The following is a 13,710-nucleotide window of genomic DNA, read 5'->3' as shown; positions in this document are numbered from 1 at the left end:
GACAAAGGCACAATGTGAGAATTTGAGTTTCAAATAGAGCAGCATACAATAGTAATAATAATAATAATAATAATAATAATTCAATTCTTTATTATGTTGTATTTTAGCGTCCTGTTGCACTGATTCATATGCATAATGTGTATATATTAACAGTCTTCAAGTGCATACAATCCCGTCTACCACTTCTATACTACATATTTCGGCAGTATGCTGCCATCTTCAGGTGTATCATTCCGTTAACTATTTCACTGCTTGCCTTTATATGTCCATTTACAAATAATATTAAATTTGTATACGTCTTTGTATAGTAATACAGTTTATGTATTTAAAACTTGTTAAAACCTATTATCTCATACGTCATATTTTTAAAATTCGTGTGTATTATTAATCATCCACATGGGTGTCGTGCTTATGTTTCTAATGTTGTGTGTATATCTGCAACGTGAAAAATGTTACATATTAATGTTATGTTTTGATTTCTATTGGTTTCATGTTCTTAATATTATACTGTTTAATACTCACTGTGTCCTGTGATGTGTTCCACTCTTGTGGCTGCGTGCGTTGTATCGTTGGATGTGTGTGTGTGTGTGCTGTTTTCGTTCTCTTATATTAATGATCGAGTTATGGTGTTGTGGGAGTAAGTGTGGTGGGGGTAGGTGGTGGGGTCGTGTTGTGTTGTTCTGTGTAAATTGTGTGTAATACATGAAATATTGGGTTGTATATTTCTTTATTTATATTATTCATATGCGTGTTTTTCTTTGTGGTTCTGTATATATGGTAGTTTTCCAATGTGTTTAAATAGTACCCTTTTTTATTCGTTGCTATGCTGTCCGTAGTATTTTCTATTGTATCGTATGCGTGTCCCGTATCTAACATGTGTTCCGAGTATCCTGTATTACTGTTATTGTGTCTTGTGTCATGAATGTGTTCTTTATATCTGGTATTAAATTTCCTCCCAGTTTGTCCTATATATTCCATGGGGCAATCTAGGCATTTCATTCTATAGATACCACTTCTGTTATATTTATCTATTTGTGGTTTTGATTACAATGTGTGTTGTAAATTGTTCTTAGTTATAAATGCCATTTTTAATTTTGTGTCTCGAAATATTTTTGTAATATTTCTTGTTTCTTTTCCTATATATGTGAATGTTGCCCATTTCATGTTTGTTTTTGTCCTTCTAAATTCTCTGTAATGTTTTGGTTTCTCTTTTTATAGCTAGTTTTGTAATTATATCTGTGTTATACTTATTATTTATAAGTATGTTATTTATAGTAGCTATTTCTATATCTTTTCCTGTTCTGGTAATGGGGTAATTATTTGCTCGGTCTATAAGGTATTTAATACCAGATATTTTGTGTTCATATGGGTGACATTTCGTAAATTCCTGCTGAATGCGTTCTAGTTTGTTTGCATCAGTTGACGTAATGGAATTCCAAACTACTGAAGCGTATTCAACCTTGGATCTAACTAAAGTAAAGTATAATAATATTAACAATAATAATTTCATTAATACAAATCTAAGGTTTTATTGAAAACTGAGAACTGTAAAGTATAAATATTTCGGAATAATAATAATGATAATAATTCAATTCAGTTCGTGTTTATTTACGTGCAAACTTAACAGCACAGGGGCCAATAACAAAGTTGGCACGAGTACACAGAAATACACAAAAATTAAAGAGCAAAATAAAAAATATGACAGTCTATACAATATCAATAAATTAGTAACAATTCCAAGAAAAGAAAACAAACAAAAAAACAAATAATTTAGCCTTAACAGTCGAGAAAAATAAAATAAGTACATTTCGAATGGTTATTCCATTATGTGATGAGAAAGGACAATACACATACATACACACATAGAAGTCAATAACAATAATAACCCGATTAATTCTCATTTATTCGTGTGGCAGTTCAACATACTAATTCAATTCAATTCATGTTTATTTACGTACAACTTAACAGCACAGAGGCCAATTAAAAGGTTAGCATGAGTACATAGAATTACATAAAAATAATTAAAAAACAAATACAAAATTTGAGAGTCTACATAATGACAATAGATTAATAATAATGCCAAGAAAAATTAAAGTTAACGTTAACAGGAGAGAACAATAAAATAAGACCACGTACACACTAGTAATATTAAGAGTATCATTATCAAATATTATTAACAGTTTTAGGTTCAGTGTCATTGACACAAACTGTTCCGATTGCAAATATGTCAAGATCTTTACCCACCGCGTTGGCAGCATAGGCGCACCGAGCAGAAGGACAGTGTTTATTAGAGGGACAAACACCAAACAATGAGAAGTCCCTAAGATTGCTGGCAGGAACGCGAAGGCTAACATTTTCCAAAAGAGAAGCGCAGGATTTAAGACCACGAAAGACCTGAACAAGAAAAAGTGCATCAAGGTGATGTCTCCGTTTATGTAAAGATTGCAGACTTAATTTCTCTAAAGCATAAGCATAATTATATGAAATATGAGGGGAAAAAACGATAAAAACAGACGGACGCAAACTTCTGCTGGATGCGCTCAAGCTTATTGGCATCAGTCGAAGTGATGGAGTTCAAAACTACTGAGGCATATTCCAACTTGGACCTGACTAAAATAAAATATAGTACGTATAGACTCTCCATGGAGGAGAACCTCTAGGTAATGGAGCGAATAAGGCCTGAAAGCTTTATGCATTCAGAAAATGTGTAATTAACATATGTGTGAAAATGTAAGTTTGAATCAAAGAAAACACCCAGGTCCTTAATACTGCTGGTGCGTGTAATGATAGCATGACAAAGCTGATACTCGTAGCTCAGAAAATTTGTTTTTCTGGTGTATGATACAACACGCGTTTTAGCAATATTAATAATAATAATAATATAATTCCTTTATCTGAGTGCTTGCCAACAGCAGGTAGCCTATAACTGGCGAGTACTACAAATGTGTACAAAATTGAAAACTAAAATTGCCTTCAAGGGAAGTAGTGGATTTATTAAAAACGTCTAGAAATCATTAGCTGCTGTATGTGCGAGTAACTATGACGCACTTCGATGATGATAATGATAATAATAATAATAATTATTATTGCTATAATATCTGCAACTTGTTTACATATGCAAGCAATAAAGAATTTCTGCCCCAGTAATATTCGATCCCATTAACAATATATGCATGAGGCCAGCACACGGACCCTAATTCCATTTTGTTGTTGGCTCACAAATTTACATTACTTACATAATTTTTTGCGGGTTCTGTCCGTAACTCCTCCTTAATTTTTGCAAATAAATTGCACCCATTCTACAGCCACTTAAGTTACAATATAGTGACACAGTGTTGTTCTGAGTCTTGCTTAGTCCGAGCAGCGGACTCGCCCTGGAAACTTGGACTGAATTTCATCTTGCAGGTGCCCGGAGTGAGCCTGATGAAAATTGATTGACCTCGTGGCCTTTCCGTCTCCGGAAATTGAAAGAGAGTAAAGGCCCATGAGGAGCTGAGTCCCCAAGTGTCGTCTCGTTTCAGAGTGGAAGGGAAACAGGACATGCCAAAATTTCAATCGCTCGACATTTGCGTAACGAATTAATGTACGCAAAAAAAAACTGCATAATGAGGAGCTCCATAAATTGTACTCTTCTCCAATTATAATTAGAATGATCAAGTCACGGAGGATGAGATGGGCAGGGCATGTAGAACAAACGGGGAGAAGAATGCATATAGGATATTGTGGAGAAGCCAGATGGAAACAGACTACTAGGAAAACCAAGACGCAGATGGGTGGATAGTATTAAAATAGATCTTAGAGAGATAGGGTGGGATGGTATGGATTGGATTTATCTGGCTCAGGATAGTGACCAGTGAAGGACTCTTGTGAACACTGTAATTAACCTTCAGGTTCTATAAAATTCTGGGAAGTTCTTGAGTAGCTGCAGAATTGGCGGCTTTTCAAGGACTGAGCTCAATGAGTGAATGATTCATGTACGGACGTAAAGGTAAAATTATTTCTGTGCTTGTGACATGGGAGCAGAAAGCAAAGCGCACTAGCAACGCAACAGGAGCATTGGAATTCAAGATCCAGTTAGGTTTCACAGTTTACAGCCGACATTTTCCTCTCTTCACTCGCTATAATCCACAGAAAACAGCTATTGGTCGTTAAATAACCAGCGGTTACTGAGCTGGTCAAGAAATTGCTCGCTTTTCTAGAATACCAAGTTTCGTTTGAGGTTTTCACGCCGGATTCATATTACAGTCTTCTGGATTATGTCAGAGGCAGTGTGGTTCTCTGAAACATTAGCAACAATTTTCCATACCTAGAAGACTACAATATGACACTATAGTGCCATTTCACAAAATACAGCTCTGGACCCTATCCTAATCCATTTCAGTCTAACTCTGTTTGTCTGGAATCAATTTTAATATTATTTTATTTCGCATCAGTCTCTCTCATCCCCTTCAGTTTGATCATTTCAGTAATTCAGAATGCGAAAGGAACAGTAAATTGTTTCATTTAGTTGACCACTACCCTGTTAAATACACTGGAGAACACGAAATGAGAAGCTCTGCATCTTCTGAAACTTGACGTTCCTTCTCGAATTCTCTCTTCTAGCTCACCTACGTAATTCTGCTGGCCGACGGCCATCTGCTCACAATCTCGCTTTAATTTAAAATAACATTATACTTGTAATAACATGGTTCTACTTGGCCAGCTTCAAGCAACTGTTAACTGTTTGAAAACCGCCTCAGTGCACAAGATCTTAGTCAATATATTTCTATGCTGTTGTATATATCGTTGTTCACAATAAAATGTGTTTATTTGAGAATAAAACTCTCTCTCTCCGCTCCTCGCTAGTTTACTTTTTCGGCTTCCATGTTTGTGCCCCTTTCGTATGTCTGTTCTTACCAGCTGGGCGTACATATTCGCTGTATCGTTGATTGCACTTCCTCAGTAGAGCATCAGAACATCAGAACCATCTCCCTTAAACCGAGGATTAGGTTATCCACTTTAACTGACATCTGCTAGGAGTATGGGACCAACGAGAGTGTTTGGATTATAATCTCAGAACATGTGCAGAAATTCTCGAGGAATGTTTAATGAACATCGTTACATATTGCTTAATGTAAGCAGGGCCCGAACGCCTAATGGCAGTTTACACATACGGCATGTAGAGAGTTTATAGCGTCATCATCATCATCATCATGATCACAACGACTCCCACCACCACCTGACTAACGTCAAGGTTTGTGTCTTCAAGTCCATTGCGCTATCTCAATGAATATGCAGTATCTGTCATCCAGTGGTTGTTATTTCCTCCAATGGCTCTTCCAGCCCGTTCAGTGCCCAGGCCTCTTATTCAGTTCCGTAATCGTTTTTCACAGACGGAAGGACTCCTTGGCCGGGTGATCAGTCCGTCGCAAGGCCTCTACCTAAACACAGGAGAAACACAAACACAGAATAAACACATACACATACCAAAGAGTCATACCTTGTGTGGGATTCGAACACACTATCCCGGATTCCGCTCGAGCGAAGACAGTACATGCCTTAGAACGCGCGGCTACCGTGACCGGTTGAAACGAATATACCCACCCACAAATATTGCGTATGATTGCTAACCACACTGCGGTGAGTGTAAAGTTATGACATTTAGGAAGAAAACAGTGCAGGTTGGAGTTCGGCCATGATGACACGCTCTTTACATCCTAAAAAGTTTAAATTAGATTATAGCAGTTTAAGATGAAATGTTGATTTGTTTTTTCTTTCAGGTGATAACATCTGGCGGTGACAGCCAGGAGATCGTGACAGAGGAGGTAGAGGCCGAGCGGGTCATTCATGAAGAGGCTTTGCCTTTGGTGGTGAGTAACATGTGGTATTTGTTTGCTACTCGTACCTCAACTTTGTAGAAGACAATTTGTGTCCAGTTACAGCATGTTTCTGTATAAAGAAAACTTTGGAATAAATTCTTAATCCCATTAACTGGCAAAGTTCCTAACAGACAGCTACATTTACAGACCACTGATGTGCTAAATTCTCGATCACAGTGGCCGCGCGGTCTAAAGCATGAACTGTCTTCGCTCACTCGAGCGCTGGGAACACCGGTTCGAATCCCACTTTTGGCATAGATGTCTGCTTGTGCGTTTATTCTATGTTTGTGTTATCCTGTGTGCAAGTAGTGGCCCTGCGACGGGCTGATCACCCGTCCAAGGAGCCCTACCGTCTGTGTGAAAAAGATTACGAAACTGAAGAAGAGGGCAGGACCCAACAAAGGGCTGTAGAGCCATTGATGGATGAATGAATGAATGAGATGCTAGATTTGATAGAATATCGATAAGCACTAACCGGTGCTGGCATCCACTGGTATGCTAAGACATTTCTTGGCAACAGATTCAAGCACCTGCACCACTGCCAATTTTTGTCATCTTCATCTCTTGTTCGTAACGGCCGCCATTTCTGTTTACATACATAACAACAGACTAATAAGCGCTGGTCTTCTGTAAACTGTATAAGGATACATATACTAAGGCCTGTAACTTACCATTGCTTATATGACCGAAACGTACGAGATTATGCACAAGGGAAGTAAAAAACCTGGTCTGGCATGACTTAGTTGGTAAAGTGGTTAGTTAGTTATTTAGAGAGGGTGGGTTTCCCCATGCACCGCGACCAGTTTGATCTATTGTGCTTCCCTCTATGATATTCTACCAGTCTCTATACCCTACCGATAAATGGTGCGTACCATCAGTCCCGCCGAGCAAGCGAGTTCGGCCACTTGCTTAGCGGTGTCTATAATGCTTCCCCAATCTATCAGAGGCCTTAGAGACTATTGTTGGGCGGGAAACGTTCTGGAATTTGGCTCAGTGATCCCCTTTGGGGACATGAGGTTCTTTTACGTGCCTTAAAGTTACGACACGGGACACACAGCTTAAAGTCCCTCCCAGAGGACTTTTTCCCTGAATTTTTCCGCCCTTAAAAATTCGACGACCTCCGCCGGGTATTTGAACCCGCGTACCACGAGTCATGAGGTGGGAACGTTACCTCTATACTACGGAGGCCGCTGGTTGGTAAAGTAGCTGGCTGCGGATTGGACAGTCGGGGTTCAGATTGCTGACAGCGACACGCGCGTTCAGATTGGCTCTGAGGCCCATCTCTCGGCCTATGGAATGCGCACTGGCGATAAAGGCAACCACAGCACGAAGCTGTCCACTCCGATCCATCTTGTACTGACATTAGTTATCCGGAGTTTTCCCGCGGCTTCACCACATGGTTTCGTAGCGTGCTGCTAAGGTTTAGGTACAGGTGCGGGCACATAGTACCTGTCCCTCTGTTGTCTGCCGACGTTTGCCGGTACTATCATGACCTGTTTCAGTCTTGAAGTCGAAACATACACTGCACCGGCACACACACACACACACACACACACGCGCGCGCTGCAATATTGTAGCTAATATATACGTTTTAATACGTTCTACAGTATGCCAAATGCAATTCATGTAGTAGAGCCCTTATTAAAAGGCTCGGCTTCATAAGAAATTTCCCGCCATATGGAACCCCGACAGTTCACAAGAGCCCGCCACCGGATCCCATCCACACACTCACATCCCATTCCTTTAAGATTAATTTTGATACCATCTTTCTATCTGTACCGAGGTCTTTCAATTTTTCTCTTTCCCTCAGGTTTTCCCACCACAGTTATGCACGGATTTCTCGTTTGTGTTACATGCCCCGCCCTTCTCATCGTCCTTGCAATGATCGCCCTAATAATGTTTGATGAAAAGTACAAAGCATGAATCACCTTATTGTGAAATACTATCCCATCTCCTGTTACTTCTTTCCTCATGTCGAAGTGTCGTCCTCGGCTTCCCTTTATAAAGCACTACCAATTAAAGTACTTCCCTTAGCAGGGTCTGAGAGCTAGACCTGAGAGCTAATAAGAAAAATATACATAACAAATTGTATCAAACACATACAAGCGTGGAACCAGGATAGATAGAGCCCTAGAAATTTATGTCACGAAACCAAACTAATAACCATGTCCATGACCCCACGGCATGGAATAGAAAGGAGAACTAGTAAAAACTAATAGTGTCTAACTAGCGTCAACAATGGAGTAAATCACGTCTATCTAATTTAGAACCTAATAGAAAACAATAAAAACATACATCACGTCATTCAGATCTTCTATGTGAATTGGTGACTTCATTGCTGATAATGGGGATCCAAATGCGAGAAAAGTCCAAACTGGGTTGGCTAATTGGGTTGGCCTAGCATGCCATATGGGCCGCTTCCTTGTATTTCCTATACATAATGTGGCTTTCAATATCCAAAATCTTAGCTTCATCCCAGCCTACCCTATGCCCTTCTTCATAGGCATGTTGAGCTAGTTCAGATTTTTCTATAAGACCTTCTTTGAGGTTATGTCTATGTTCCCGTAGCCGCACGGCCAGAGGTCTGCCTGTTTCGCCAATGTAGCTTCTGCCACATTCACAGGGAATGCTATAGACGCACTGTGCCGTCTGTTGCGGATCTCTTTTCGGTCTAGTTTTCATAAGGGAGTTCGTAAGTGTGTGTTTCGTACGGAAGATGGTCCTAATATTATATCGATTACCTATCCGTTTAAATTTTTCAGAAACACCCTGCACATATGGAATATATACAGAACACAGAGGGTTTTCCTCTTTCTTCGGACGACTACTGCCCTTGGAATTAATGACCGAGTCAATGAAGCCTTTGGGATAACCGTTCAACTGAAGATCGTGTCTCAGGTTGTTAATTTCTTTGACCAAATCTCTTCGATCTTGGCATATGGTGGAGGCTCTGTCGTGGAGACTTTTAATGAAGCCTCTTTTCACACGTGGCGGATGGTTAGATTTGAAGTTGAAGTATTGGACAGTGTGGGTGGGTTTCCTGTAGACTTGTGTGACTAGTGCCGTCTCTTCCCTGATGACCAGAACGTCCAGAAAAGAGATCGCATTGTCTGACTGTTTCCATAGTAAAGCAGATGGAAGGCCTTAAACTGTTGAGGTGGTCGAAGAAATTCTGTAATCTCTCTGGACCATGAGGCCAGACTACAAAAATGTCATCCACGTATCGCAGCCACAACGATGGTTTGTACGGTGCAGAGTCAAGAGCTAGTTTCACAAAATGCTCCATGAAGATGTTGCTAACGACGGGCGAGAGACAATTTCCCATAGTCATGCCATCCTATAGTAACCAAATGTAATTTACTTTTCATATTCCAGGTGTGACCGCCTCTGCGGTCTAGTGGTCAGAGTTCCTGACTACAAATCCAGAGGCCCGGTTTCGATTCCCGGCGCTACAAGATTTTAAGGGAAGTTGTGGGTCTGGAACGGGGTCCACTCAGCATCGTGAGGATAATTGAGGAGCTATTTCAAGGAAATAGCGGCTCCAGTCTAGAAAACCGAAATTAACGGCCGGGGGGATTCGTTGCGTTGACCACACGACACCCTCTATCCGCTAAAGCTGGCACTACCTTCGCCGACAGGCGGCGATTGCTCGATCGGCATAGTTCTCTTGCGGACTGAAACTACGGAGTCTGCTTTTTTTTTTATATTCCAGGTGTTGCTTAAGTGCGGGGAACAAATGAAGCAACATAATTTGGGGAGGGGTGGCAGAAATTAACAAAAACGAATAGGAGCGAAGGGACCGTTGAAAGAACAGGACACTGACTGCTGTAAGCATGAAATCATCCTCATCCTTCAGTATGATAAATGTCTCCGCTGGATCTATGTAGAAAATTAGTTTGCATGTGGTATAATGACGTATAATCCACATCGAAAAAATGACGCATTACGTATACGGAATATATCTTGCAGACTCAACTTCCCTCTTTCTCTTCATATTTAATATTTGACTTGGGTATCTTAACAGACGTTAATTACTTCGCAACGACTATCAAGCACTAATGATGGTCCAATGTACGAAGTTTTCAATGCTGTCATGTTGGCAACAGAAACAAGGAACAGCTTATCAAAAATGCTCGACAGTGATTGCCTCAATAAAGTACTTACAGTTTACATAAATACGCCCTTCTTATCAACTCTGATAAGTGGACCTACAGATCGATTTGTCTTGATTAGTAACTCTGATCGACAGCTTAGCGTGAATTTCTTCGTAAGTCATTTAGGCCGCAAATTTAAAGCTATTTTTTTTCTTTGTAAGAAGTGCATGTGAAGAACGCATAATTTGGAGGCCGCAAGTCTTCCCGTCAGTCCACATATTTTATTCCCGAAATTTCAGGACGGATTTCGGTGTTCCCCTGCGGAGGCGAGGTCGAATACTTCCACCGTAGCCCTGCGAGTTGTACGAGGCGACGAAAAGGGAAGCCTCGAATCTGAGACAGTAAAATGGAGAATGACTGTGCTGGCGAGGACCATCAGGAGTTGTGAAAAACAGGCCCGTCCTCTAGTCAGAGAGAGCGCCCCACATCAACAAACCCGCAACTGACAGCAATAAAAGTCTGATCGTAAGCCCCGGATGGGTGCTTTGTTCCAAGATAAACTGGCCGACTGACCGTCGGTCGTAACATAGACTCAGACAGGCTCAGGATTTCGATCAAATTCTATGCGTTAATTTAATTCGCTGGTTTTTAATTCTGTGCGTACTGATTAATAACTCTGTCTTCACACGAGCTTCAAATTGAATTTCATCAGATTTCTCATAAAAGGTTCATAATAAGAAATATTAGTAGGCTTATACGGCATAAACAGTGCATGTAATTAATAATTTCTTATTTTGTGACGTGTGTTACTTGTAGTGTGATCAGTTTTGCAGGAGTAAATTCGTATTTGCAGTAGATCAGGCATGTCCGACGCGTCGATCGCGGGACGATTTTTGGTCGATCTCATAGGCCTTTAAGGAAATTATATATTGAAAAGCATGTAAATTCACTTGTAATATAATATGATTATATTCAGATTTTGAAGGAAAAATGCGTATTAAAGTAGTCTGTACTTTCAATGTATGTTGCTTTTACAACAAACATCATGTGTCGTGTTATTTTTACCAATATTTTTGCTTAAAGTGAGGTACGACGATAGAAGGGGGTAGATCACTGGAAGTTTTGAAACTAAGAAGTCGATCACAGCCTGTTTGAAGTTGGACATGCCAGCAGTAGATGGATATCGAGACCAGAGAGATTTTCAGACTAGCAAGAAGCGAACTCGAACAGACATGCGTATTTGAAGTGTGGGTGCTATCACTCTCTCTCTCTCTCTCCCTCTCTCTCTTTTAACTCCGAATCGAATCGAGTTGTGCGTCAGATGTGAAGCTTCTATAGAAGACCTGCGTCGTGACGTGTGTTGGTTGGTCAGGCCTATCCTTCCATGAAGGCGACGGTATGTGGTTGTGGGGCATTAGTGATAAGAAGGGACCGGATATTTATGCTCTAATAATCCCTTAAAAATGTATGCATTTATGCATGAAAAACTTCCGAAATATGCACTAAAATATGCACATAAAAATTTATACAAAATATTAAAATTGATTTTACATTATTTTAAGACCAAAAAATCAATATTTAAGTTCGTTTGAATGATTCACTTGCAATAGAAAGCTGTACTTAAATACAAATCATGCAACAAAGCCAACTTATTTCATTACAAATTTAAAAAACCAATGGTACTCACATTTAGCTCTCCGAACTTTCAACTTCTCTTCTGTTGCAGTTCACAATTACTAAATGCTTTAGGTTTTCCATAGTTAGTCGCCTCCTATTGTCTCGTAAGGTGTCTTTATAGGGGGTAAAACTTCTTTTCACCTCACAAGAACTTAGGGGCGCATGTACAAAAGCCGCTATTTGCTCCACTGTTAGTGATTTTTTACTTGTACTTGGCAATTCAGTACGTTTGCCGGCTAAAATTTCTTCACTTTCACAAATTTGTTCATATCCTGGATTTTTTTAAAGAAAGCTGTGTACTTTTCCCTTTACTACTTCACCAACTCTTCCAGAAACCGAATTCAATTTTGAAACAGTGGTTTTGAACACCCTTAACTACAGATACAAAGTAGTATTGCTATTGCTTGCCTCCAGTCAGGAAATGGCGGATGGAAGATGAGAGAAGTGAGCAGATATATAGGAAAGATTAGTTTCTAGTTCTGCGTTTTTTAGTACATCTTGGGCAATTTGAGCTGATGCTGCACTTTTGGGATCAAATGTATTCACGACATTCCTAGCTGTTTCTAAATGTTCGGTATAATGACTCGATGCACACAGCCACGTGCCCCAGCGCGTTAAAATTTGTTCTGGCGGAAGTGGAACGCTCGGTGCTACTGCTTTAAAGGGTTCTTTTCTGTATGACGCTTTAACAAATACCTTCTTCACAGAAGTCACAAACTTGTCAACAAGCGGAAAATTTGCACTAATTGTTTCTGCAACACGGTGCAACCCATGGGCAAGGCAAGTCAAATGTGTCATATTTGGAAATATAACTTTAAGAGCAGTACCGGCGTTCATCATATAACTTGTGGCATCAGTCACGCGCTCATACTAAAGGCCATTCGGATATAGTAAATTCATGGAATGATAAAAAATTCGGAAACTGCGGAGCTATTTGTGGTTTCAAATTGCTCTACCGCAAGAAGATATGGGGCAGATTGTTCATTCTTATTAAGGGATCCAACTATACAATTTACAATAAACCGTCCCTCACAATCTTGTGTTTCGTCGATTGATACCCACACAAAATTATCTTGAATCTTATTTCTAATGTTTTCAATTGTAAGATCGTAACACTGCTTCACGTAATTTCTGCGCACAGTAATTTCATATCTGCCGCTAAAAGGGCTTTGCATAAATCAAAGGAAAACTGTGAAAAACTATTATTAAGCAATTTTTGAACAGGAGCACTTTTCGTGGATTTAATTTTAATATTCTCTTTGTGTATATTAGTGTCCAAATACTGAAGCACTTGAAAGCGTTTTTCACAACCAGCTGTTTTCTTACACGCTCGGCCATAAATAATTTCGTTATCCGTACTTATCATCTCTCCTTCGAACTCCCGCTGATAAAGCTGTAATTTAGTTTTCTGACTTACTTTCACTTTCGGCATGACTACAGAAAGCTAAACAAACTTAACTACAGACCAGTCACCACTAATGTGAATGGCCCCCAGCTTCAAATGAAGAAGCGCAACGAACCTCATGGAGACTTCGGAAATGAATAAGTGAAGTCCATTATCGGTTGAATAGTATTACGTTGATAGCGCCTACACGTGAACGCTTCCGACTAATCTCTTCGCGGCCACTTTGATGGTACGCGAATGAGACAAGTTACGAGAAGAGGGATCTGGGAAGTCCCGTCCTGGGTATTGTATCATAAACATGAATCATGACGAAATGTTGAGTCAAATATGCAACATATTGTAATACGGAAAAGAAAAAAAATTGTATACACACGACCATTATTGAAAATTTGAATATAAAATTAAAAAATATATATGATAAACATTTTAAAAAGGAAATATGCAGTATAAATAGAGATCTTCGAGAATATTGTCACGTGTTGGGTGTATATCGCGACAAATAACTTCACGCCGTATCTGATATAGCGAATTTTATTTCACCTTCGCACTTACAATCACCCAAATTACAGATTTACGATTACTGCTATCTGCAGTATCACAATTAGTACACTCCAAATGCCACAATACAACTGACTGGTTGCTGGCTAACTCGGAAATAACTCGGAGGTAGCTCCAC

At 39.7% G+C, this 13,710-nt stretch overlaps 1 protein-coding gene across 3 annotated transcripts in view; it reads left to right on the top strand.

Annotated features, from left to right (window-relative positions):
- The window catches only part of LOC111869022 (dihydropyrimidinase), a 146,674-nt gene that overhangs the window by 36,308 nt on the left and 96,656 nt on the right, over positions 1–13,710 (top strand). For all 3 annotated transcript variants that reach the window (XM_023860214.2, XM_023860221.2, XM_023860205.2), the window contains exon 4: positions 5,760–5,849. In XM_023860214.2, the coding sequence (XP_023715982.1) occupies positions 5,760–5,849 (90 nt within the window). The remainder of the gene's footprint in view (positions 1–5,759; positions 5,850–13,710) is intronic.

This window comes from Cryptotermes secundus, unplaced genomic scaffold (genome assembly GCF_002891405.2).
Source record: "Cryptotermes secundus unplaced genomic scaffold, Csec_1.0 scaffold360, whole genome shotgun sequence".
Taxonomy (NCBI): Eukaryota; Metazoa; Arthropoda; class Insecta; order Blattodea; family Kalotermitidae; genus Cryptotermes; species Cryptotermes secundus.
The sequence above is the reverse complement of the archived record's forward strand: the minus strand, read 5'-3'. Positions and strand labels throughout refer to the sequence as shown.